At 40.2% G+C, this 24,658-nt stretch overlaps 2 protein-coding genes across 2 annotated transcripts in view; one reads left to right on the forward strand and one right to left on the reverse strand.

Moving 5' to 3' along the window:
• Nucleotides 1-331: 331 nt before the first annotated feature.
• Nucleotides 332-2,119, reverse strand: LOC139720798 (uncharacterized). Its single transcript, XM_071632137.1, has one exon. The coding sequence runs from the start codon at nt 2,117-2,119 to the stop codon at nt 332-334; it is 1,788 nt and encodes a 595-aa protein (XP_071488238.1).
• Nucleotides 2,120-14,624: 12,505 nt separating this feature from the next.
• LOC139720768 (26S proteasome non-ATPase regulatory subunit 2-like) overlaps nt 14,625-24,658 on the forward strand; it is a 29,264-nt gene continuing 19,230 nt past the window's right edge. The window contains exons 1-7 of the mRNA XM_071632111.1: nt 14,625-14,722; nt 15,932-15,988; nt 19,502-19,666; nt 20,401-20,522; nt 21,061-21,288; nt 22,764-22,922; nt 23,865-24,009. Of these exons, the coding sequence (XP_071488212.1) occupies nt 14,639-14,722; nt 15,932-15,988; nt 19,502-19,666; nt 20,401-20,522; nt 21,061-21,288; nt 22,764-22,922; nt 23,865-24,009 (960 nt within the window). The 5' untranslated portion in view covers nt 14,625-14,638. The remainder of the gene's footprint in view (nt 14,723-15,931; nt 15,989-19,501; nt 19,667-20,400; nt 20,523-21,060; nt 21,289-22,763; nt 22,923-23,864; nt 24,010-24,658) is intronic.

The raw sequence follows: 24,658 nt of genomic DNA on the forward strand, positions 1-24,658 counted from the left end.
GGACCGCATCGCAAAAGGGCTTCGTGGTCATGACATGTGGTACCCGGATGTATAATTGCGCACTTAATATTTCGCGTGATTAGAATCCTCATTTTCCTCTAGAAGTCCAGGCGCTAGGAACTCCCATTTAGGAGATGCTGCACAGATTGAGGTTGTAGTCGGCACTTCGCCCAACTATAACTCACCTACAAGAGCACACAATCCACTTCCAATATTGAAGCACTGAAAGCATTCTGCCACTAACATTACAACGTTACTTGCTACAGCCTTTATTTTTTCGACTAACCGTGGCTCACCCATCAAAAATCCAATTTGTTTCCCTCGTTCTGTTTTAGCTCGATGTCTGGAAATTAAATGTCTTTTTGTACACCAGTACGTTCCTGCCATCACATACGATCATCTGGCCGTGAGGCGTGAGGACCAGATTCGACTCGACCACGTGATTATACCTCCTTTCTTTGCTCAGACCTGCGGCGACTGGAAGGGTCATCACCCTGGTCACCTCACCCCAGTCTTGCCCGGACAACTGGTTGATGACGAACCGGTCGCGTGCAGGTTCATGACAAGCAACGTAGATGTCACGCGTCCGCGAATCTACTGTGGCGTTGAGGATCGTCTGACTGTGTGTGATCACTCTTGAAGCTCCATCCCTGTCGATAACGAGGACGGTGTTGTCAAACGGCACACGTTGGGCGATTATATCGCCAGAAGGTAGCAACGCTCGCATCCGGATTCTCTCTTTGCATGCGATGCTCTTAACAATCTTCCCATTGGTAGGGTTGATAGCGTGGACGTTTGATTGATTTCGCTCCACTGCGACGATCACCCCACTCCGTTTTCTTACAGCGATGTCCACGAATGTTGTACCATTCGTCGTCTCTGACGGCACGGCGAATTCCCTGGACAGCCTCCACTGCTTGTCGTAGAGGGCGATATTGCCACTCAGGAGTTCGCCGCTTCCAGCTCCCTCACAGCACTTGGCACAAACCACTGCAGCCTCGTTCAGCGATTTACAAGATGTTATGCGTGCACTGTCTTCCAGCCGAAACTCCTCCATCTTTTTATTGTTGATACTCGTTACAGAAATCACCGCATCCCTTGATCCGTCTTTCAAAATTACTGAATGGTCAGCTGATGTGTAACCTATTAAACATGGATGCTTTATCTTTCTCGCTATCTCTATGGTATCAGTGTGCTTCCATTTACCACTGGGCCATTCGATTCGACCTTTGTATTCCTCCCCCTCAGTCCCCTTCACAAATTTGACATTCTGCGAAACTCTGGAGATCTCCTCCACGAATCCCGAGTCGGTGTTGGAATTGATTGTCGCTTCTAGCGCCGTGATCAAAGCCCGCGTTTTGCTTGCGACCAGATCCTGATCGCTCATGAGGAGGATGCTATCAACGCTCTCTAACGCTTTGTCAAGAACGTCCACGACCTCACTGGTCTGTCGGCTACATTCCTGGAAGTTCTCGTTGCATCCTGACTGAATATTGGTGAGCGTTTTTGTAAACTCGCGGCGCGCGTTTTCGATGGGTTCTCGTCGTTTCGCCTCAGCGCTGTGACTCTCGTTTAGTCGCTTCTCTCTCTTTTCGTTGAGTCGTCGAATCTCTTCGTCAAACTCTTTATTAATCGCATCGCGCTCATTTTTGCCTCGTTCAGTGTGTTTGCTTACAGCGACGCGGATGACACGCTGAATTTCCTTCTCAACGGTTTCAAAATGTTTCTTAGCCACGTCGTGTTGTCGAGAAATAAGATCTGCATGCCTCTTCCATTCCTTCTCCTTGTCTTTCGTCTTGGAGACAAGGTCGCCAAGGAGTCGTCTCTTCTGAGACAAGGCTTCATCCAGCTCTTTTAGCGAACACGGCTTGTGGTGCACGGTGCTACACGATTGGCAGACGGCCTCGTCGTGTACCTCGCAGAAAAATTCGACGGGTTTCTTGTGCTTGGTGCAGATCCAGCCCACCCTCTTGCTCTGGATATCCACGATTGTATGCCCTTTCGAGGTGGCGCACTCGTCGCAGAGCCGCTGTTTCTCGGCTACGTAGTATGTGGCAGAAGACTTCCTAAGGCAGCCAACGCCTTCACAATGACCGTTCTCATGGAAGGGAGACGCCATTGCTATGACGACGTCTGTCACGTGACGACGGCTCCACTGTCTCACAAACTGATCAGACCTACGAACAGAAACAACAAGACGCTAGTCATTGTTCATGTGGACATTTGGGTCAGTGTGTTATCATTTATGAATTCATTTGATTTTTTTTTGTCTCTCCCGAAAGCTTATTATACTTTTATTATACAAACCACAATCCCCCGTGAGAATTAATAGATATGGTCCAATAAAATTTTACTGTTTTCGATGGGTCTAATGGCATCTTTAGTGGTGAAATTTAGACCACAAGAACAACGAGGGAGTCGCCGATGGTCCAGTGTAGAATTTCAGCGTTTTGTGGGTGTAATAGTATCTAATATTGGTATACGAATAATTCTTGAGTTGTGAGTGCATTAGGCACGAATATCGCACGAGGCGCGAGATAAGCCACTGGTCTATATTCAACAAGGCACGTAGCGCCGCGTTGAATAGACCAGTGGCGAATCTCGCGCCGAGTGCGATATTACGTGCCCCAATGCACGAACAAAATCATAAATTATTCGTTTTATACAACACCTTGTCCATAATCACAGAAGTGGGGTGTACTAAATCAGTGAACGGCAACTCGTGAAGGTCCAAAAATAAATGTAACAATTACGCCGAGAATACTAACCCAAACACTCGCAATGATTCGACCACACAGTCACAGGAATCGCAAACTCTGCAGGGTCTGACGTTAGGACCTACCCATTCTAACCGTTACGGCGTTTACTGATCACACTATCGTTAGATCGAGAACGCTAATGTTAGGTCTAAGCCGATCTGACATGTCGGTAGATCGTAGGTCTAGACTATGTCTATTTCCGACAATGATTTTGTATAAAACCACAGAAAAAAAAATCAAATTACGACTTCTCAACTTGATTTTGATATCACAGTGGTCCACGTAGCAGATCCGAGTCAAAAGTAAAAACACAGCCGCAGCACGTAGGCCCTACTTATTGTTAAGGCCCGTATACCGAGAATGCAACACATATCACTCAGTTCATGCAACGCTTAGTTGCAGCTGCGCGCACACGTTGCATATACTCGTAGGCGCTGCACCTTTCCTGTGAATGAACCAGTGCAGCGTTGCAGCCAGCACGTCGATACAGTACATGTACTTTGCTTGTGAAGTCGAGCGGCCGTGCATTAGCAACCCCCCCCCCCCCCCCGCGAAGCCGTGCATTAGTTCCTGCCAACCGTGCAATAGGGGGCCTAATGCACGGCTGTCACTCTCAATGAGTTTGATAGGTATTTTCTAATGAATGTCATGTGACATGTTCTTGGCCAATCACAATTCGACATCATTCTAAGGTGTGGTATAATACAAAGTTAGAGTATTTTTGGGTCTAGCGGTATGTAGTAGTGGTTCAAACTATTTAATGTGATAATTTTTGATGGGCCTTTAGTGGCATCTAATGGTGGGGATAAGATTGATAGAAACTATCAGAAAATTTCCGACAGTCCTGTACAGAATTTGGGTTTTTGTTTCTATTGTTTTGTTTTTGTCAAGTTGTATTTTAAGGTGGAACAGACTATCATACCATTATATGGAAACCATCAAAGAATCTAAAATGGTTCAGTAAGCTGAACGTCGAGGTTACATTCAGTAGAGTTCATTAGAAGAGACCATATCTGCCGACTTCTAATATTTCTTATTGGAATTTGACGGACCATCACCAATCAGTGATGGACATTTTAATGCTTTCATAAACAATTTCCTAAAAGAAAACTTTCGGTGGCTATGCTGTAATATTAAGAAATCACAAGAACGGATCCAACAGAAAACATTGGGACTGACTAAATCGAAACATAATTTATTGCCAAAATCAGAACCACCAACAGAAACGGGAAGTGCACAGTCCATTTGCATATTTATGAAGATATCGAGTTTATACAAAGACAGTGACTGCCGCATGACATGTTTCCTTATAAGTTGCAGCAACGATCACAACTTGTTTGATGTCCTTAATCTGCGAAAATATGATTTTAGATGTTAATTATGTCCGAAAAATGAATATATGTATATACAGTGCGAGAAGATAAGGGCATTCACGGACGTAGCTATATAGTTCAATGTACATGTAGTTTATTTCCAAGCTTTCGGTCTTTTTAAGACCTTTATCAGGGCTGTGAATTAGTGATACATACAATGACTCACTGGTATTAACGCTGCTGCGCTTGTTGGTAGTATGAATCCAACTAGCATGAATCTATAATGACCATTTCATCAATGGGTTCGTAGTTGTATAACAAGATACAATAATAATATGAATAAATCATTTCATATTATTTGGTACATTTCATTGGGTACATTTCTCGCACTGAATAAATAATAAAGGAGCTACACTGGTTCTGTACACAGTCGGGACCCCTTCTCGCACTCTCTCTCTCTTTCTTTCTCTCTCTCTCTCTCTCTCTCTCTCTCTCTCTCTCTCTATATATATATATATATATATATATATATATATATATATTATAATGATAATGATAATACAGGGTATTTATAATGCTCCAATTCCACATAACTTTGGTGCTCAAGGCGCAGTAGAAAAAGTGAGTTTGGAAGTACAAAAATCATTACACAAACATGCACATGAAAATGAATGACACAATAATGATGATGAAAAAAAAAATATAATATACGATTCTACTGGAAAACGGTTAAAAACCATTAAGTCTTTAGGGCAATTTTAAAGGAGTCAACATTCGAAATGTAACGGATAGCTTGAGGCAACTGATTCCACAGGTAAGGTCCAGCATGTGCCAATGACCGATCCACCCATGGTTTTTTTTTTTCGTTTTTGGAACAACCAGCAATCTACAATCGGATGACCTTAAACATCTGGGAGGATTATAAAATGTCACCAAAGTAACATTGTACTCTGGGACAGAATGATCCGTGTATGCAATGAAAAACAAACAGTAAGAATTTAAATACAATACGAGATTCAGCGGGTAACCAATGCAATGAGCACAAAACAGGGGTAATGTGAGCATTTCTTTTGGTAAGGGTAACAATACGAGCTGCTGAATTTTGCAATTTTTGTAACCTTGAAAGTTGATATATCATATATTTATATATATATATATATATATATATATTTACATATATATTTGAATATATATATATATATATATATATATATATATATATATACATACATACATACATGTGTATAAAACGTCGGTTGAGAATTAGAAGGGCGTTAAGTTGTCTCTAATGCAATGGGTTTAGTGGCAACTCAACGCCCTACACATTCTCATCCGACGATAAGCATACATTTTATACATACATGTACAATACATATCTTTTTTATAACAAAATAATACATATTCATTTTGGGGGGACATAATGAACATTTAAAATCGTATTTCCGCATATCAAGGACATCAAACAAGAATTTGAGTTTTATTCTTTCTATCACAAGGCCCTTAACGACATTATGTCAGATTTGTTGTTACGGATTTTATAAGTCTTTCGGTTTGTCGTATGCATTGTGTTCCATATGTCGCAATTACTGTAATAATGAATTGCCCTGCAAAGTACAGTAATTTTGATTATATTAATTACTGTAATATTGTGCATCGCTTCCGTACTCTGAATTCCTCTGTGGATTTCTTATGGATCATTACAAATTTCTAATGGTCCATTTACGTAATGGTTTCCTAATGGTCCAATAGGCTGTATCTCTAGTGTTTTTTCATAATGGTCCCGTGTGTCACTTTCCATAATGAAACCATTAGCTTAGTGGTTGTCTAACAGCTCAATAGAAGTAATGGCCAAAACACCCATGGAATTCTGACCTATACACCTGTAGGACAGGTAGGCACTCCTTATGCGCGCGCCATAGAAAAGCGCCCATATAAATAAAGTTGTATTCCAATGTACTCAGCTGTTGATTGCGTTGAAACATACGGATACCGTAGTGCAATGCGCTGACTTTGCTTTGGGAAATGCAAACTCACCCTGAATGTCTTTTTTTATTCCAATGCAATAAAATTCCTGTGAGTATAAATAACCTGCACTTTGATCTCACATTCAATAATGGAATTCACTTTATGTGTAGCTAAATGTGATTTGATGTAATGCTAGTATGATAGGGTCTACACTAAAAGACATGTAGTATTTAAGAATCATTCGCACCATAGTGAAGAATACACTAGTCACTAACGTTTCGAAATTACTTTGTGAACTTACCCGTCAATAAACACCGTGCAGGATCGAGTCTTCACCGAAAACCCAGTATACAAATTACTATCAGAAGTTGATCGTAAGAAGCTCCCACAAGCTAAAGACCACTCCTATGTTCACTTCATGCTGAAGAGAAACTAACCTCCCAGCACTAGCCAGGTAACCTGGTTCTCAGACTACAGTCAGTATGTCTTTCAGAGTTACATGTACGTGTACTTGTTTCTATCTAATTTTGCTTTCTCACCGCAATTCGTATGCTTCAATGAAGAACAAACACAAGTAGAATAGTGATCCGCCTCTGAGTCTCTCCCTCCCTTCGCTGGTGTTTGTTCGGTTCGAAGACAACAATACTTTTTTCTTTTTTTTGCGTTGGGGGCGATCATACCAGCGCTTCTCTATTCTTTACAGCGTTCAAAATATGCTTATTGATGAAAGAGGCTAACTTTGATTTTTCCCCTTCGTTGTTGTACGTTGTACTTTGTGCCACTCTGAGGCAATAATGCAGCAAGGCTGAACACTCAACAGTAACTTTGTATGTTAGATGTTCTGCATAGACAGATAAACCTGTGTGTGTGTGTGTGTGTGTGTGTGTGTGTGTGTGTGTGTGTGTGTGTGTGTATTTCTTTTCGCAACATGAGGTGAGGGTAAGTGATGGGTAACTTTATAGAGGGTAAAATCCTTACTCTCCTACATGCTTCCTATCCATTCTTGCTTGGGGATAGGGGAAAACCCCTAACCGATACACAATAGATAAACTCATAGAATGTCAGCCTATTCGGTATGTACAGAGAGGAGGTAGAGTGGGTGTAAACTCTATTAATAATCAATTGTCATCTGGTAATATCAGTGAACCATGAGGCTCATTACTTGTTAATTTCGAAGAATTCAAGGTTATTGTGTGCGGGAGTGTCCTCTTTATTCTTCTTTTTGCCTTTTTTATCTTTATTGAAATCTGCAGAGTGCTACCGTGTTTTTGTTGTTGTTTTTTGTAATTTTGTGCTATCATCTTGGAGTATGATTTATGTTTCACCACATATTGGTTTCCCACATTTAGAAGGCATTGGGGCACATATTAGTCGCTGGAATGTACATTGAAGAGTTTGAATGGAATGCATTCGTATCAAATAAAGATTGAGAAATTCCAGATTTAAGGGATCGTACAGTTTTGGTTGAGACCTAACTTCTCCTTTCTAACATTGTGAGATAATAATAAAAAAAAAAAAAAACTTCTTATGAAATTATTATGAAAGAGCATGTAATTCCAAAATGAATTCAACGTTCATTAATGAAAATTGGTTTTAAAATGGCTGAAATATCCAAATCAGAGCGATAGTACATGATAAAAGATGGGACCCAGCTTTTATTATGATCGCTTTGTTTTACTTTGTTGTTGGATGTCTCGGCCATTCCAAACCTGATTTTCATCAAATAAGCTTTGAATTCCTCTTAGAATTGTATGCTGTGTAATATTTCATAAGTGGTTTCTTGGTATCTCGCAAAAAGTTATGAGCCCAATCCTCATCTCTACCAATTACGTATCATCCCTTTAAGGCTGCTGTAGAAACGATTGGAAATGATTGTAAAATGGATTAGTGCATGATCTTTAAGATTTGGCCAACAAAATGCATGTTAAGTAAGGGATATATCCATAAGCAACAATGAAAAGAATTACTTTTCTCTATTTGATAATGATGACCTCACTTTAAAAGAAAAAAAAAGAAAAGAAAATGACGTTTTCCTTTTTTTTTTTTTTTTTTTGCATGCCAACTCCGTAAGTGATGCGAGTCTTCGTGGAAGTATATTGTTGTTCTCTCACGGTATACTTGTGGCCTATTTCGACAACAGCCTCAGCAGTATAGTTGACGCGACGCATCTGTTCAGGAATTATACCTGGAAAGGCAAGGGATTTCTCATTGTTTCTATGTGCAGCGGGGGCTGTGCATTATAGTGGATAACATATTGGACTTTCAAAATGTAGGTCCGGAGGTCGAATCCCCCAAGTGTCAGAATTATGTCTATGGGCGAAATATGCTTGCCGAGATCAGGGAGGTGTCTCCTGCCTGGCGAGATGATGATCCCGACGGTATAGTATAACGTGCACCGGACAATACTGATATAATGGTAGGGAGAGAAAATAGAGCAAAAAGTACAAGTAGAATACAGAAACATAGAAACGCACGTACATGACGTACACTATGTGCATACTAATTATAGTGGTACATCACTATAAAGAACCATACTGATACAACCCCTTTCCTATTTTTACCACTGAATTTATGCATAATGTACAGCTTGGATATATATTAAAAAAAAACTGATAAAGAACATGGCTGTCGATGGGTCAGTTTCGATCAAAGTAAAAGAATTCCAGCAAAATAGATGAAACCTACTTACCAAAGCAAGCTTGTTGAGCGTATGAATAGGTCTCAACAGAAGCCTAGCGTAAAGAACAGGGTATAAGGAGCAAGGGTATTATACAACTAAAGACTAAACTAAGGCAAAAGGAACATTAATACTCGGGATACAAAAGATGCTCATACAAATGCCTATTTCTACAATCTCCATCAAAAGTCTATAATGACTCATCTTATTAATTAATAGGTTGATATTCCTTTACTTTCCCTCATACTGTGCGTATATGTCATTGATTATGCTGGAATGCAGAAAAAGAAAATATCTTGAACTTGAACTTCACTATAATATGATATTATTATGGAACAGCGCCCACGTTCCAAATTACCATTAATGTGCTTGGTATTTTATCCCTGCACTTCTGTATAATGCTTCGTAGTTTGATATGGTTGATGACTTTGATAAGGCAGCTGATTTTATTATGAGTTATGAGGAACTAATTATGAGATTTAAAGAGATAGTGGATAAGATGGGGAGTGAGGTTTTACTTTTTTGCGAGATAATTAGAAGCCACCCCTACTGAAAAGAACGCAGTGTCCTACAGTGTGATCACAGTGTGGTCATGTAGTCGACTATGTGAAAACGCTCTACAAATTGAAATGTGGAGATCATTTCACACTGTTGTTTGGTTTTCACAGAGTGTTCACATAGCAGTGCTCTGTGTCACACTGTTAAAACGCTCGAATTTAGCAGTGTGAAGAGATTTCAGACTGTGTTCACAATGTGTTCACACTGTGTATCTCACACTGTGGGACACTTTTTTTATTTTCCAGCAGGGATGTATAGTTGAAATGGCATACGATTCTAAGAGGAATCAGAAGTTCATTTGATGAAAGTCGTTTTTGAAAACGGCTGAGATATCCAAAATCAAAGTAAAACAAAGATGTAATAAAAAGTGGGGACCACCTGTTATTATACAGGACCACTTTGTTTGAATTATACATTTTCTCAGCCACTTGGAAAACAATTTTCAGCAAATAACCTTGAAATTCCTCTTATAGAATCGTATGCGTTTTGATATTTCATTTACACACGGTTTATAATTATCTCGCAAAAAGATAAAACATGAATCCCCATCTCACCCAAAACTTTACCATCCCTTTAATATTTGAATCCGAGAAGTCGAATAGAAAAGATTTCCGATCTCAGGTAGAGAAGACACTTGAGTTCTCATACCGCGTGCATGCACCTTTTTGCCTCCGCAAACTCAAATGTGCTCTTATTTGCCAGCATGGAAAACTGCATGATCCATCGTTTTAATATTCATTTAAATTTCCTTATAACATTTATCAAATTAAGCTATAGATACTTTTCACACTTACTCGTGTAGTAAAATATGTTACACAATGTTCCCTCTTTTGAACCTAATAAACTACAAGTTTCACTCCTTTTTAGGTTCCTCCATATTTTCACTGAATTTAGCATGTAGTCTATATGGAACAAATGAAATAATAACGATTTAAGCTTGTTTTCAATTTTGATTGATGTATACACGCCAATAGATGCACAGTATACTATTAGTTCTTTATCACGTTATCACTAATTCAGATATTATTATGCGTCATTTTATTTGCATCACGGATTGACTGATTGTTTAGTTGATTTTTTTTTTTTTTTTACTCTTGCCTGCGAGGTCCTGGCGTTCTGCGGGAACCTCTCCGGGCATCCCCGCGACTTACCCGCAAAAAGTTTTGGTCATGCTCAAAACTTGGGTGCGGTTAAATCGGACTTGCGTGCGCACCTCCGGGCAACTACAGGCGAGATACGCGCTATATATAGTACTGTTAGGTGCGGCCAAACTGCGGAGAGCTCGGGTTGCAAATTTGTTTCCCCGCAAGTCGAGCCGCAAAACTTTCTCAGATACAGTATGACAAGGCCTTGAGCATGTTCAAAACTTGTTCCAAGTGAGTCGTGGGGGTTCGCTCGCAGAGGTACACGCAGAACAACAGTATGAGACCCTTACCGGCAGCGCCTCTCACGCAACTCCAACGCAGGTACTTCTCAGTATACCTGTAAGTTGGTCGTAACAGAAAACAGATCGGTTTCAAAGTTCTCAGGCAGGTCACACGGAATACACGCAAGTAGGAGATAAGTAGTACGCGTATAGTAGGTAAGAAACAAGTGCAAAACTCGCAAACATTCTTGTCTGCCCGGGGAAATTCTCCTGCGTGCTGGAAAAATCCCTCCCTCAACAAGCCCTTGTAGCTTGCACAGAAAGGTGTGACACGGCCTTTAATTACATCTGCAAGGGTTCAAGGCACTGGATAGATTCGTCTCGACATTAGGGTTCAGTTTCTAAGTAGTTAAGCTAATTGTCTCTGTTTATAAGCCAGAGTCAGTAAAGTTAATCTCAATTGGTTGGTCTTGCATGATAAAGGCTGTAAGTTTATTGTTTGTTTTTTGTTTTTTGTTTTTTGTTTTAAGGTCGTGCACGATGGTGACTTTTAGCTCAATTCAGGAGGACTGGTTGGCCTGATCGTTGATGCTTAATTTGCCAGCGGGCGTTTTACTTGCATCGACTGCTGTTTATCATCACGTCGGGTTTGAGAAATATGATAAAAATCAAACAAAGAAATGAAGAAAAACTGACAAAAAGAGGGATTGAAATGCCTTTGGCCATGCTGCTCCCACCTTATGGAATAACTTACCTTCAGCCATAAAAAATTGTTCTTCATCAGATTCCTTTAAAAGCAGTCTAAAAACTCACCTGTTTAAGACTTACTTTTGATTACTCATTACTTTGAATTTTGTATGTTCTTTACCTCCTTCACTTTCTCTTCCTTCCGCGCCTAGAGCACAGTTGACTCTATACAGAGAGGATTTGGCGCTATATGAATCAATTATTATTATCATTATCATTGCTATTATTATTATTATTATTATTATTATTATTATTATTATTATCATTATCATTGTAAACGCGTGTGTAGTTTTGATTGAGTCCCTACTTCAGGTTTCTGACATTTGTATGTGTGTGTGTGTGTGTGTGTGTGTGTGTGTGTTTGTGTGCGAGATAATGAGAAACCTCTTATGAAATAAGAAACAGCATGTACCTTCAAAATGAATTCGACGCTTATTTGTTGAAAATTTATTTTGAAATTGCTGAGATATCCAAAACAAAGCCATCCTAATAAAAGGTGGGACCCACCTTTTATTACGATCGCTTTGTTTTACTTTGCTTACGGATGTCTCGGCCATTTCAAACCCGATTTTCATCAAATAAAGTTTGAATCCTCTGTGAATGGTATGATCTGTACTATTTCATAAGTAGTTTCTTGGTATCTCCCAAACAGGTAAAAGCCCAATCCTCATCTCCATAAAAATATTATACCAAACGAGCAGGTAAATAGGTTACAGCGTTTTTCTGAGCACTCACTCATAAATACAAAGGCTACAAGGGCGAGGAATGTCAGTATTCAGCACTAAACGCAACAGATCATCCTCTCTATAGTTAAAAAGTTCAAAGTTTTTTTTTATCATTCCATCATATAAACAGAGAATGTAATACAAAAAAGAATATAATATTTAGCCAAAACCTAAGTTAACACGTGAAAATGAATACTAAAATAGAAAAAAAAATGAGTGTAATTTTGTAAATTCATACATATGCATAAAACAAAATGAATAAGCATGGGGGTGGAAATTGAGAATCCCATTTAAAAGCAAAGATTGTACGATATGGGACACTCAGAAAATACATAAGAAAATGAATAATGAATTAACGAAACTACACTGAAAATCAAAGGAACCAATGTCAACTGACAGTCCTTGCAATTAAAAACATTTCTTACTTTTGCAGGAGCTATCAAAATCTAATACAGTGAAGTTTCAGCTCAGTTGGATTTGATCATTATTCGACGGTGTGTGTGTGTGTGTGTTTTCCCCCATGAAAATCATTCATAACTTAGGCTATATGCATTGGACAAAAATACATTCAAACTATAATCACGGCAATCTTGCAGATATATTTGCACAAGTACGATAATAATAGTAATAGTAATAATAATAGTAATAATAATAATAATAATAAAAATAAAAATAATAGTAATACTACTAATAATAATGATAATACTACTACTACTACTACTACTACTACTACTACTACTACTACTACTACTACTACTACTACTACTACTATACTACTACTACTACTACTACTAATAATAATAATACTATCTTATTTATCTAGGGTAGCCTCTTTGGTGTGGCCACTGCTCTACCAGAGGGCCCTGCTATTTACCCAAGCATTGCCAGGTACCCATTTATAGGCCTACACCTGGGTCGAGAGGGACACAGTGGGTAAGAACATCTTATCCAAGGACGTGGCACTGATGTTTGGGATTCATAGAGCTGTATTAATAATCCAACTCTATGGTGGGATTCTAACGCGGATCCTCCGAATGGGAGTCGGCAGTCTTATCCACCAGAGCCTCACAATTCTATTACACCAGTGCCGTATACACTATGCCACAACGCCCCCAACGATGAAATCAAAGCAATCAATACGCTTATATTTCCAGTTTGAGATAGAAAAGGGAGAAAATGTTGTGACACTATAGCCTAGGCTATACGAGGAGTCTGTTTGACAGTCATGTCCGCCTCATGAAAAAGACAAAAAGAAACACATGCAGAAATGGTTAATAAAACTTAAAACAACAAACAAAATGTCCTGCATGAGTGCCATCCTATAGACCTTCTTAAAGACATTTGCTACTGTACGAAATTTAATTATAGGCCTATGTATACGAATTAAATATCAGTCATTTGAAATTTCAATTAGCATTTCTGTCGATTACTCAAAAAGATATCAATCTGGTAACAATTTCCATCTTTATTGAATGTTACCATGGTTACCAAAACCTCTTTAGGCCTAAATTGTATATAGGCCCTAGTGTTATTGTCATGAGTAAATCAATTTTTAATAGGGGGTCTCTGTTTGGGTGTTTCGAGACATGTTTCTCAAGTGCTTGTTTGCGAGAATTTTCAACTTTTTAGAGTGGAATTCGAAAAATCGACTCCCATCCCCTCTCCCGAAAACCACCGAAAACAAACAACACAAAACAACTCCCCCCCCCCCAAAAAAAAAAATAACCCAAAACCAAAAATCAAATAAAAGAAAATAGAACAAAGTTAGGATTTAACTGAATTAGATCATTCTCAAATAGGGCCTATGGATTAATAGAAATGCCGCATAAAAGCCCAGTCTCCATGTTAAAACTAGTAAAATTGAAAACACCAACGAAGAAAATATGACTGTGATCTTTTTAGAATGCCTTTTTGTAGGCCCTATCATTTATCTGCTGCTGTGGAGAGAGAGAGAGAGAGCAGTGCTGCCGAGTTGATACAAATTATGATTGACACAAAAAATTAACTTTTTTAGATATATTTTTTAACAAAAAATAATGAAAAAGTAATTATTTATAATTGAAATATTTTATAATTGCTATATAATGCTTTTAAATTTTGCTAACTGGTTTTTTATTAGCTTTTTTGAGACTCTGCAATCTCCGAATAGCGAAAATTTAGTCTTATTCAAAGGACATTTTGATTGGAGTTGATAATAATATATTAAAAGTTCGGACTAATAGAAGGTAATCATTTATTACTAAGATGGAAGGTAAATGAAATTAATATTTTTGTGTATGATTGCTATTTTGGTCTTTTTCACTCTGATACGTCTTGAATTATCAAAGGTATGGGAATACGTCTGGTCTGTTGTGTAAAGCCTAGCCGCACGCATTGTCATGTGTGTGCAAGCAGAAACAGTCCTTTCCGTGCATGCATGATACACTGTATGCTATATGTTGCATATTATCATGCTGCGTAATGTGCACGCGTTACGCTAGCTAGCTGTGCGCGTGCATGCAAAATCACCGGAGAACGGACCTCTCAAAATGGCAGACACAACGAAGCCGCCAGAGAAGAAACAAGAACAGAAAAATGAAAAGAAAACTGAAGATGATAAAAACCTTGATCTGGTAAGTCATCAGTTGAATCTGTATCATTTGTATTATTTCACACTTTAAAGATGAGTGAAATAGATCCTTGAATAACTCAGGCTGGGGTAACAAGTTGCGGCCTATGATAATGACTGAGCAAGTTTGGGAATCTGGCAGCAAGCACTGGCAGCTCTCGCCCGTCTCTTCGGAATGGTACCGGGGCCGCTCCGGGGTCGGTCGGTCGGGAAGTGTGAGACTGGCGCTGTGGCGCCACCGCGTACCGACAATAGCGACATATCTCTACTCTACTGCTCCAGTTCTTCAGAGCGGAGCCTGTCCTCTGTTAAAGAAACCGGCTGAAGTGCCATGGGTAGTATAGAACCAGTTTCAAACTGCAACTAGTTCCGACGAAATATTTCTTCTGAGCATGTATGACAAAGTATCACTATCAAATCACTCGCGTAAAGTCCATACGAGATTACGACTAGACTAGAACAATCTAGACCCTAGCCTATTCAAAGTCATTAACGGCTAGGCCCCAGATGCTAACGGGTAACGAGATATACATCCTGTAGGTCTAGGCCTAAATTTATGTTAGGCAGCCGGCCAGGCAGGGAAAAAAATGTCGACCACAGCACATCCGATCCACACTACCACAGGGCCACAGCTCAGTCCGGGAAACCCGCTCATGAGGACCGCTCCCGCGTACGAGGACTGCCCCGCCTCATGAGGACCGCCCCTACGCCTCATGAGGACCGCCCCCATGCCTCATGAGGCCCGGGGGAACGCCTCATGAGGCCCCCTATTCACTTCTATTCATCTCACATCTGACGTATAAATTGTCGCAACTTAGCACGGTGATTTTTTGTTACACACACATGTCCACTATCCATGATGAAAAGAAGAAAAAATCCTATCTGTTTTTTTTTTTCAAAAATCGAGTTTTAATCAACCGATGCAGAGCGCCCATTAAAACACACGTGTTTTAATGGGCGCTCTGCATCGGTTGATTAAAACTTGATCGGGGGATATAATTCAAAACCAAATGCAAAAAAACCCCAACAAAACAAAACAAAGATGAAATTACAAGAGCGTAAAAAAAAAAAGAGAAAAAGATTAAATACATTACTATCTTCAACAGTGATACCGGACGGTGCTTACCAGTGGTGGTGTTAACATGTCAGTGAATGTTTTGCTTTATTTTCTCCCTAATGCAAACATGTCCTCAATTTCTTTTCCCCAATGCAGTCCGAAGAGGACAAACAGCTGCAAGAAGAGCTGACCATGCTGGTGGAGAGACTCCAGGTGAGTGGTCAGCGGTCTGAGCTGGACGTCCATAGTCTTAATAAGGCAATTACATTGTACCCCCTGTGCCCACTGGTTGCAGTTGGCACCGTTGAATTGGATACATCTGGCTCAAACAGATGCATGGAAGATCCATATGAATGTGAATGTAGACAGTTTATCCCAGAAACGATTTTATGATTACTTTGGTTCACATTTTGTATGTGTACTGATTGGCTTTTTAAAAAAATTGGTTGTTTTATTCCTAACTGGCATTTTAGAACTATTTTGAAGCAATATAGTGTGGTTTTTGTTTCACTTTTATCTGCAAATGCTATTAAGGCCTTTAAACCAATACAAAGCCACAGAAGGGCTGTTTCTTTGACTTCAGAGGTCTTTTAAAAGCATAACAGTGTGTGGTGTACAAACTCATGAGGAATACAATCCAGGTGAATAGACGGAGTTGGTATGGTATTAAAGGGACACAGTCCTCACGAAATTTAAAAAAATATGTTGTTGTTGGTACCTCCAATGAACTACTTTCACCAAAAACAAACTTTAAAATCACCAAATAAGCTCGTACATTTTGGTTGAAAAAGTGTGACTCTGCATGGTGAATATGCTAATGAGCAAGTCTTGGCGGAGAGTCATACGTCGTCGATGCACAACTCTTCCCAGCCGTGTTCTGCTCGTTATCCGTACGCTCCCTAGTTTACCCGGATGCATGAAGACGTCGGTGGCTACTCCGACCCGTATTTGACATTGTTTCTACGTTGTGTGTGTGTGTGTGTGTGTGTGTTTGTGTGTGTGTGTATGTATTGTGTATTATATTCGCACGTGTGGACGGTACAACTAGATGATAGATCTACGGTAGATACGCGTACGCACCCCGTACGCGGTTTGCCCTTCGCACTTTTCCAGTCTCAAGCGCAGCTGCAGCCCTACCTGTCGCCGCTCATGCATGTTCTATATATAGTACGTACAGAGTGTACATATTTGTAGATAGAAACGATTCTACACAGGCCTGCTAGTACACTACAGGGGCGACCGCATTCAGAGTCGTCTGGTCAGGCTATCTTACATCAGTAGTTTTGCTCGAATCGTGCAGAAAATTTCCCAGGAAAATCCTTTTTTCCGTCCCAGACCAACAAAAGTATCGTGAAAGGTGAGCTGTGCGGCTGGGAAATATCGGTACAACGATGCCGAACATAAGAAACTTAGGGCCTACAAAATCTCGAAATCGTGTTGTGACCTACCTGTGCGTGGACAATTTGTGAAGCGATGTTTTTACGTGGACCGGCAGGCTGTGGCCCTCGGTTATAAACCGAGAAAACTCCTGAAACCAGATGCAATCCTGACCATTTGCTCACATGAGTTATAAAACAGAAATACCTCGAGCATCGACTTCGAAGAGAACTGAGGGAAAAAAGCGTAGAGAGGTAAGGAAAGTGGCTAGCTATGTTTAATTTACCGTGGGCCTGCAGCCGGGGTTGGACTGCGCATGCAGTACAGTGCCACTGAGCTAGCTGCTGCCAGTGCCGACTGGACATGCACGGCAAAGTGGAGCGAAATCATATCCCTACGACCCCCTGTGTTTACCCTTCCCGGCTCACGTCATATTTTTTTTTTTCGAGGAAAGGCGATTATCTGACTACTTACAGAAATATTGAGATACAAACAATATTTTCTTTGAAGAATTCGACTCTCTCATGCACAGGTTATCTTCGGTTTGAATGCCAAAATCGACTGGACGGAGTCGATCGAGTGTACTGTGTACATGTATACATTGGTATGGTAAGGATTTGCGCGCGAGAGTGGTTTCTACGCTAAGAAGTATGCAACACGGACGGAAGCTAGAAAACGACCGTGCCTATTTGATGTCAAGTTCATGGTATATTTGGTTTAAAAATACATATAAATTTATGTTTACAATATTAATTTTTCGTAAATTATATATATCTACGCTTGAAATATTTTGTTTGAAATTATAAAACCACAAACTTTCACATTATATGATGAAATTGCAACTAATCATTTGAACACTTAAATTGGTTTTAGAGGCACGGCTGTCAACTTGGTGAGTAGGGCATGCACTACGTAGCATCTTTTTGCCGGCTCTTTCACGATCGCTTGCAGGAATTATTTTTCAAAAATCGCGTACGGAGACAATTTTTGATGTCCAAGCGTATAAATTGGTGAAAGTTTATATTTTTTACTCTTCTTAATTATCAGTACAGTGAAAATCTCAGGACTGCTTCCCTTTAACATAATTTCTGTTTTGTATAATATCCCTCATAGGGCTGTTCACAGTGCGTGGCCCTTTGTATGAGCACAGTCGGTCATTATCTGCACTAGGCTTTATGCATGTGTACAAAAATGTATTACAGTAGGTCAGTTTCATCTAAGGTATTTCTAATACTTTTCAGAATACAATAGTGCCAGGGGCATGCGAATATGAACCTTGGTGATCCTCAGTCACTTCCAATTTTAGACTTTACATAATACTTTGCAAACGTATTCCTACTCCCCATGAGAACAATAGTGAAACTCAAAGTTTCTGACTTTGGCTGCTTGTTACATACTGTATGTGTATCTGTAGGAGGAAGATGCCTCCCTCTATGGGCCAGCACTGGGACAGTCAGATAACCTCCCAGTTCAGTTCAGACTTCCCATTATGCTTTACAAATTATTACTACTTACTACCTATGAAAACGACAAACAGGCCTGTTTCTTTAACAAGCCCCCCCCCCCCCCCCCCCCATGTGGCTTGTGTGTTGTAGGAGAAGGATACCTCTCTTTATGGGCCACTGGAACAGTCAGTCAGTGGCCCTCCCAGTTCAGACTTCCCATAATGCTTTGCAAATATATCACTAAGACTACAATTTGTACATGTACACGTTGTAACCATGAAACAAACACACAGGTTATCTAACAATTCTTCCCCTATGGCTTGCTGTGTATATTATTGTAGGAGAAGGAAAACTCCCTCTATGGGCCTGCACTGGAACAGTCGGTCAGTTAACCCGTTGAGGACGGACTGATTTTGCTACAACACGTTCCCATAGACACCTGCCCGAGTGTACTCGGGACTCGTCCTTAACGGGTTAACCTCCCAGTTTAGACTTCCCATAATGCTTCGGAAATATGTCACCGCTACATGTACTCCTGAAAACAACGAACAGTTTCTCCAAAAAGTTTTCTCCCTGTGGCTTGCTGTGTGCATCTGTAGGAGAAGAATACCTCCCTCTATTGGCCAGCACTGGAATGGTCAGTCAGTTTTATAGGCCTTATCTCCCAATGCAGACTTCCCATAAAAACAACAAACAGGCCTGTTTCTCTAATTATAACAAGTTTTCCTCTGTGGTTTGCTCTGTGCTATTTGTAGGAGAAGGATACCTCCCTCTATTGGCCAGCACTGGAATGGTCAGTCAGTTTAGGCCTAACCTCCCAATTCATACTTCCCACAAAACAACCAACAGGCCTGTTTCTCTAATATAACAAGTTTTCCCCTGTGGCTTGCTGTGTATATTGTAGGAGAAGGATACCTCCCTCTATGGGCCAGCGTTGGAACAGCTGAGGCAGATGATCCGAGCCTCTACCAGCTCCATGACCTCAGTACCCAAGCCACTGAAGTTCCTCCGCCCCCACTACGACACGCTGAAGGAAATCTACGAGAAGATGGCTCCTGGTGACAACAAGGTGAGAGGTCAGGGGTCAGGGGTTATGCCCACGCCAGAAGAAGTGATTCTGACTGTTACATTTTTGATGTATTGGTGCAATTTTAATTTTTTCCAAAAATGTTGCAGGTCTCAGTGTTTCTTTTCCAAATGTGCATACTTCGCACATCTATAGAGGGATAGATAGAAATAAAGTTTTCCACCAAAAGAACAAAAATGACTTTTCACTCCTTAGAATACACTTATAATGCTGTGCTGTTTGCAAGTGTAGCATATCTGTGGAAGGCATTTCACATGTTGATTCTTTGTGGATTCTACTGACCCACAGTCCATGAATTAAATTTGCTTATAGACGTCATTAACTCGCAACCTGCCAAAGAACCTGCTGTCCTTTACTTTTCTTCTCTTCTGTTGAATTGTGCTGTATTATTGTTGTGCAATACTACTACTAGTCTTATTACTATTTAAATGACAATGATATTGATGTTGATAGTGATAGTGAAAAAAAGAAAAGATAAAAGTACCGATGGGATAATATTGTGTGTAAAAATCATTGAGCAATGATGCGTGATCCATGTGTGATTTGACCTGAGGATCTGTTCAGCATTGGAGAGCCATTTAAACTACTGTACCAATCTGTTAAACCAATTCTGCCAGCGACTCTGTTTTCACAGAGGGGAAGAAAGTGAAAAAAGGAAAATTAATTATACCTGTATCTTTGAATGATATTTCCCATGCCTGTTTCTATTGGTCCAGTGTTTCTGTGCAGACATCGTCTCAGTGCTTGGAATGACCATGAGTGACTCCAAGGACTGCCTGAAGTACCGGCTCCTGGGGTCCAAGGAAGACATAGCGTCATGGGGGCACGAGTATGCCAGGTAATGGAGGGAGCCCTCTAGTCTTGGCAGGAGGGAGATACATTTGTAGGCACTCTTTGACGTTTCACACGTGTTTAAATTAAAAATTCCAGAAAATTCAATGAAAGGTACAAATTGGTAATTTTCATTTTTCTAGTATTAAAGGAAAATGCAATCAATCAAATACCTCTATCAGATGTCGGGAAAATAGTACCCTATCTTATGTCAGTAACAAGTCAAGGGAATATGTGTCTTTCAAAAAGATATATTCTACAGAATTCTTTTGATATTATTGCAATGTCTGTACATATAGGTTTACCAGGTCAATAACTCAGGGAGATGTGCTAGTCCAAATTTCCTCAAACATTACTGATGTGTTCTAAAATGTTCTCTGCATACTTTAATTTTATTCTTAATTTACAAACATTGTGTACATATACACCTAAAACATAATTTCCCCTTTAAAGAACATGAATGGAAAATTATGCCATACAGTGTACATCAAGTGTTATACACCATATGAAAACCTCTCCAAAACTGCCCACATTTTTTTTGACAGGCACCTTGCCGGTGAGATAGGACAGGTGTGGAACGAGACGGACGTCGAAAAGGACGCCGAGCAGAGGGAGCGGCTGCTGGGTCTGGCCAAGGAGATCGTGCCATACCACATGCAGCACAACGCCGAGGCCGAGGCCTGTGACCTCCTCATGGAGATAGAGAAGTTGGACCTACTTCAGGACTACGTGGACAAGAACGTCTTTCCCCGCGTCTGTCTCTATCTCGTCAGGTGATTACGTTTATTCCAGTTATAATTATACTGTATACGCCATATATTTCGCAGGGTTTTTATTTTTCGTGAATTTCGCAAATAGAGAGCTATTTGCAAATTTAAGAGCATGCAAAAACACTAGCTCTGATCCCGTCATGAATGCAGTGTGCATGAGTACATTTCTTTGTTCATTACTGTACTCTACTATAGTAATTGTGAAAATGATGTGTGGTAATGATGAAGTAGATCCTTGTCATCAGATAAATTTCCCGCAGCAATTTTTAAGAGTAAATGAAACGATGATGTTTCACTGGAGGAGATGCTGCTGTGACTGCTACAACCACAGAGACTCCAATCCCAAGCACATTCTGATCTGGAGATTCTCCCGCCCGAAACCCCTAGCAAACGGGAGACTCCAAGTTGGTGTGTGCAAAGCGCGAAGTTCCTAGGGTTCTAGATGTTCTCTGGTGCTATCTAAGGCTTATTTTTTCAACATACGATAACAATAAGTAAGAAATCCTTTCCACCGGGAGACACAGAGCCAGGGCGGGAGAAATCAAATCTCAAACGGGAGAACGGGAGATTTTGCAAAAATGGGCTTTCGGCGGGAGATCTCCCGTCGAAAACGGGAGAGTTGGAGTCTCTGCAACCAATCAGTGTTGCCGTTACTTGAAAAAAAAAAAAAAATCTGGATTTGCTCTCTTGTCACAAGGTGACTCTAGGGTAACGTCAGAGACCTTTCCAAACAAGATAGCAGCTTCATTTGCCTGGAAATCTTATGATTTCTCTGAGATATCTTCTCAATTGCGGAGATGGCTTAATGTGACGTCTCTACATCAGTGCCTGAGGTTTTTAAGGTGTCTCCGCAAGGTTGTGGAGACACCTTAAAAATGTCGCAGACAATCACACATAATTTTATAGTGCTATCCAGCCACATTGGAATCCGTAATGTCAAATACAGCCTTGTCAGTGCTTGATGATATTTGTTCATTATGAAATGGTTATGGATCCTAATCAAATGATTGGCAGAGAGCTATCATGTGACCATGTAATTTGCCTAAAAGCCTGAATTTACTTTTCAAAGGCTTTAAATAGTACAGTACTGACTGGTAGAAGCAACCGCCAATGTGTGCTCAGCTGCATTGCCTGTGTACTATAAATGCATTACAGTGGTTTCTGTGTGCAGTTCAGTTTACCAGCTTGGAGCTACACTTTGTAGCCTTTACCCTGAGGATCTTTCTATTAAAGAAGGCTACCATGGAATTTAGATCCTTTCACCATCTTATAAATCAAATAATGCACATTACCTGGTCAGGCATTTGTAAAATTATCCACCCTCTTCAACTTTGGAATAATGCAAAACACACTTATGAACTGTTTCAAAGTTATTGTCCGATGGATAATTCTTGATTATGCCCTGTGTAATATGTATTATTTGCATCTTATATCGCCCTTTTGGTCAATATCATGTGAATGTTTTCCTCTCTCCACAGCTGTGTGAACTACGTCCCTGAGCCTGAAGATTCCATCCTACTGAGGACGGCGCTGAACATATTCAGGAAGTTTGACAGTCATCCGGAAGCCATGCGGTTGGCGATTCGACTCAACGACATGGAACTCATCGAGAAGATATTCACATCGTGCAAAGACAAGTATGCCATATTTAATTCAATTATATCTCATTATTTGATTTGAATATTGATGTACAGTATTTCCTTTTATTTCATCTTTTCAGTTGCTATTGTAGTAAACTATTTGATATTGAATGCCTGGCCAGTAAAAATCAGTGCACAGCTCGGATCTCAACCAGTGAAATCTTGCTGATTTTTTTCTTTCAAAATTCTTTCTATGATATTCTGCCTTCATGTGCTGTCATTGCTCGATGCAGACTTGTCCAGAAGTAGCTAGTGTACGTGCTGAGTGTAATACCAAGGAGCTATTGTGTAATAGCTCCTTGGTAAGACATATGTAAAACTGTGCAACTATAAGATGTTTACAGCTCTATCGTCAGTAATCATTATCATTTAATAAAAATCTTGCCAGTAGAAACCATTGCACAGCTGTCAACCAATGAGATTGCAAAGTTCTCTTGACCTGTAGTTTAGTAATATTCTTTCATGTGCTGTCACCGTTCAATGCAGACTAGTTCAGAAGCAGGTGACGTATCTTATGCTTAGGGTGCTACAAGTATGCAATTTTTGAATTTTGACAGTTGCTATTGTCAGTGATCATACTAATCATTTGATATTACACGTCTGGCCTGTAGAAATTAACGCACAGTTCTCAACCAATGAGATCACAGCGTTTCTTGAACTGTTGCTCTGTAATATTTTAGCTGATGTCATAGGTCAATGCAGACTGGTCCAAAAGAACCTGACTTACATATGAATTATGCTTAGGGTGCTACAAGTATGGAGTTTTTGAATGTTTACAGTAAATTGTTGCTATTGTCAGTAATCATTCTGATCATTCGATATCATACATCTTGCCAGCAGAAATCATTGCACAGCGGGCATTCAACCAATGAGATTGCAGAGTTCTTTTGACATGTGGTTCAATAATCTTCTTTCATGTGCTGTCATTGGTTGATACAGGCTGGTCCAGAAGCAGCTGGCCTACATGCTGGGCTCGCAGCAGATCTTCCTGGAGCTTCCCGAGGAGACAGAAGACTTTGATGACCTGGTGGAGATCATGTCCAGCACTCAGCTCAACACACACTTCTTGGCATTGGCCAGAGAGGTAGGGATGTGACTTTGGCTCCAGGCTAGCTAAAATGCCAGCTGTTTTTTCTCCTTTTTTTTTTGGGGGGGGGGGGGGGGGGGGGGGGGGAGAAGGGGAGGGGGATGGGGAGGAAGGGTGTGGTATTTTGTACATTTTGTTTCATGAAAAACACTATTTCTCTCGGTATGTGTTACTTCACCAGAATGCAGAATCTTCAAATATGGGAATAATTTTTGCCCATTGAGATGCATTCACATGTGCCACACAAGTATCTCCTTTAATAGGTGCTTTCTCTAATATTTTATCAGATTTTAGTGGCTAATCATGCTTAAGGCAGAAAAAGGTAAAATACCTTCTTACCACCAAGAATATGCTATTTCAGCCCTGAAAATACTGCAGTCCTGTTTACAAGGTTGGCATCTCTGGCCAGGATATCCAAGAGGTTTAACCCTAAAAAGACTGGGGGGGGGGGGGGGGGCCTAAACATTTCACGCGATTACTCTGCAACACGCAATGCTCTCGCCGCGATGCTCTATGACTTTTTTCTTTCGAGTTTCGCGCACATTTTGACACCAAATTTGTGACGCCCGGGGGTACGGTTCTGAAGTTACATAACTTTTGTGCCCCCCCCCCCCCCCCCATAGAACTTCTTTATTACATGATGTAT

Source organism: Diadema antillarum, unplaced genomic scaffold, assembly GCF_040938485.1.
Source record: "Diadema antillarum isolate AM-2024a unplaced genomic scaffold, OU_Dant_1.0 scf00000133, whole genome shotgun sequence".
NCBI lineage: Eukaryota > Metazoa > Echinodermata > Echinoidea > Diadematoida > Diadematidae > Diadema > Diadema antillarum.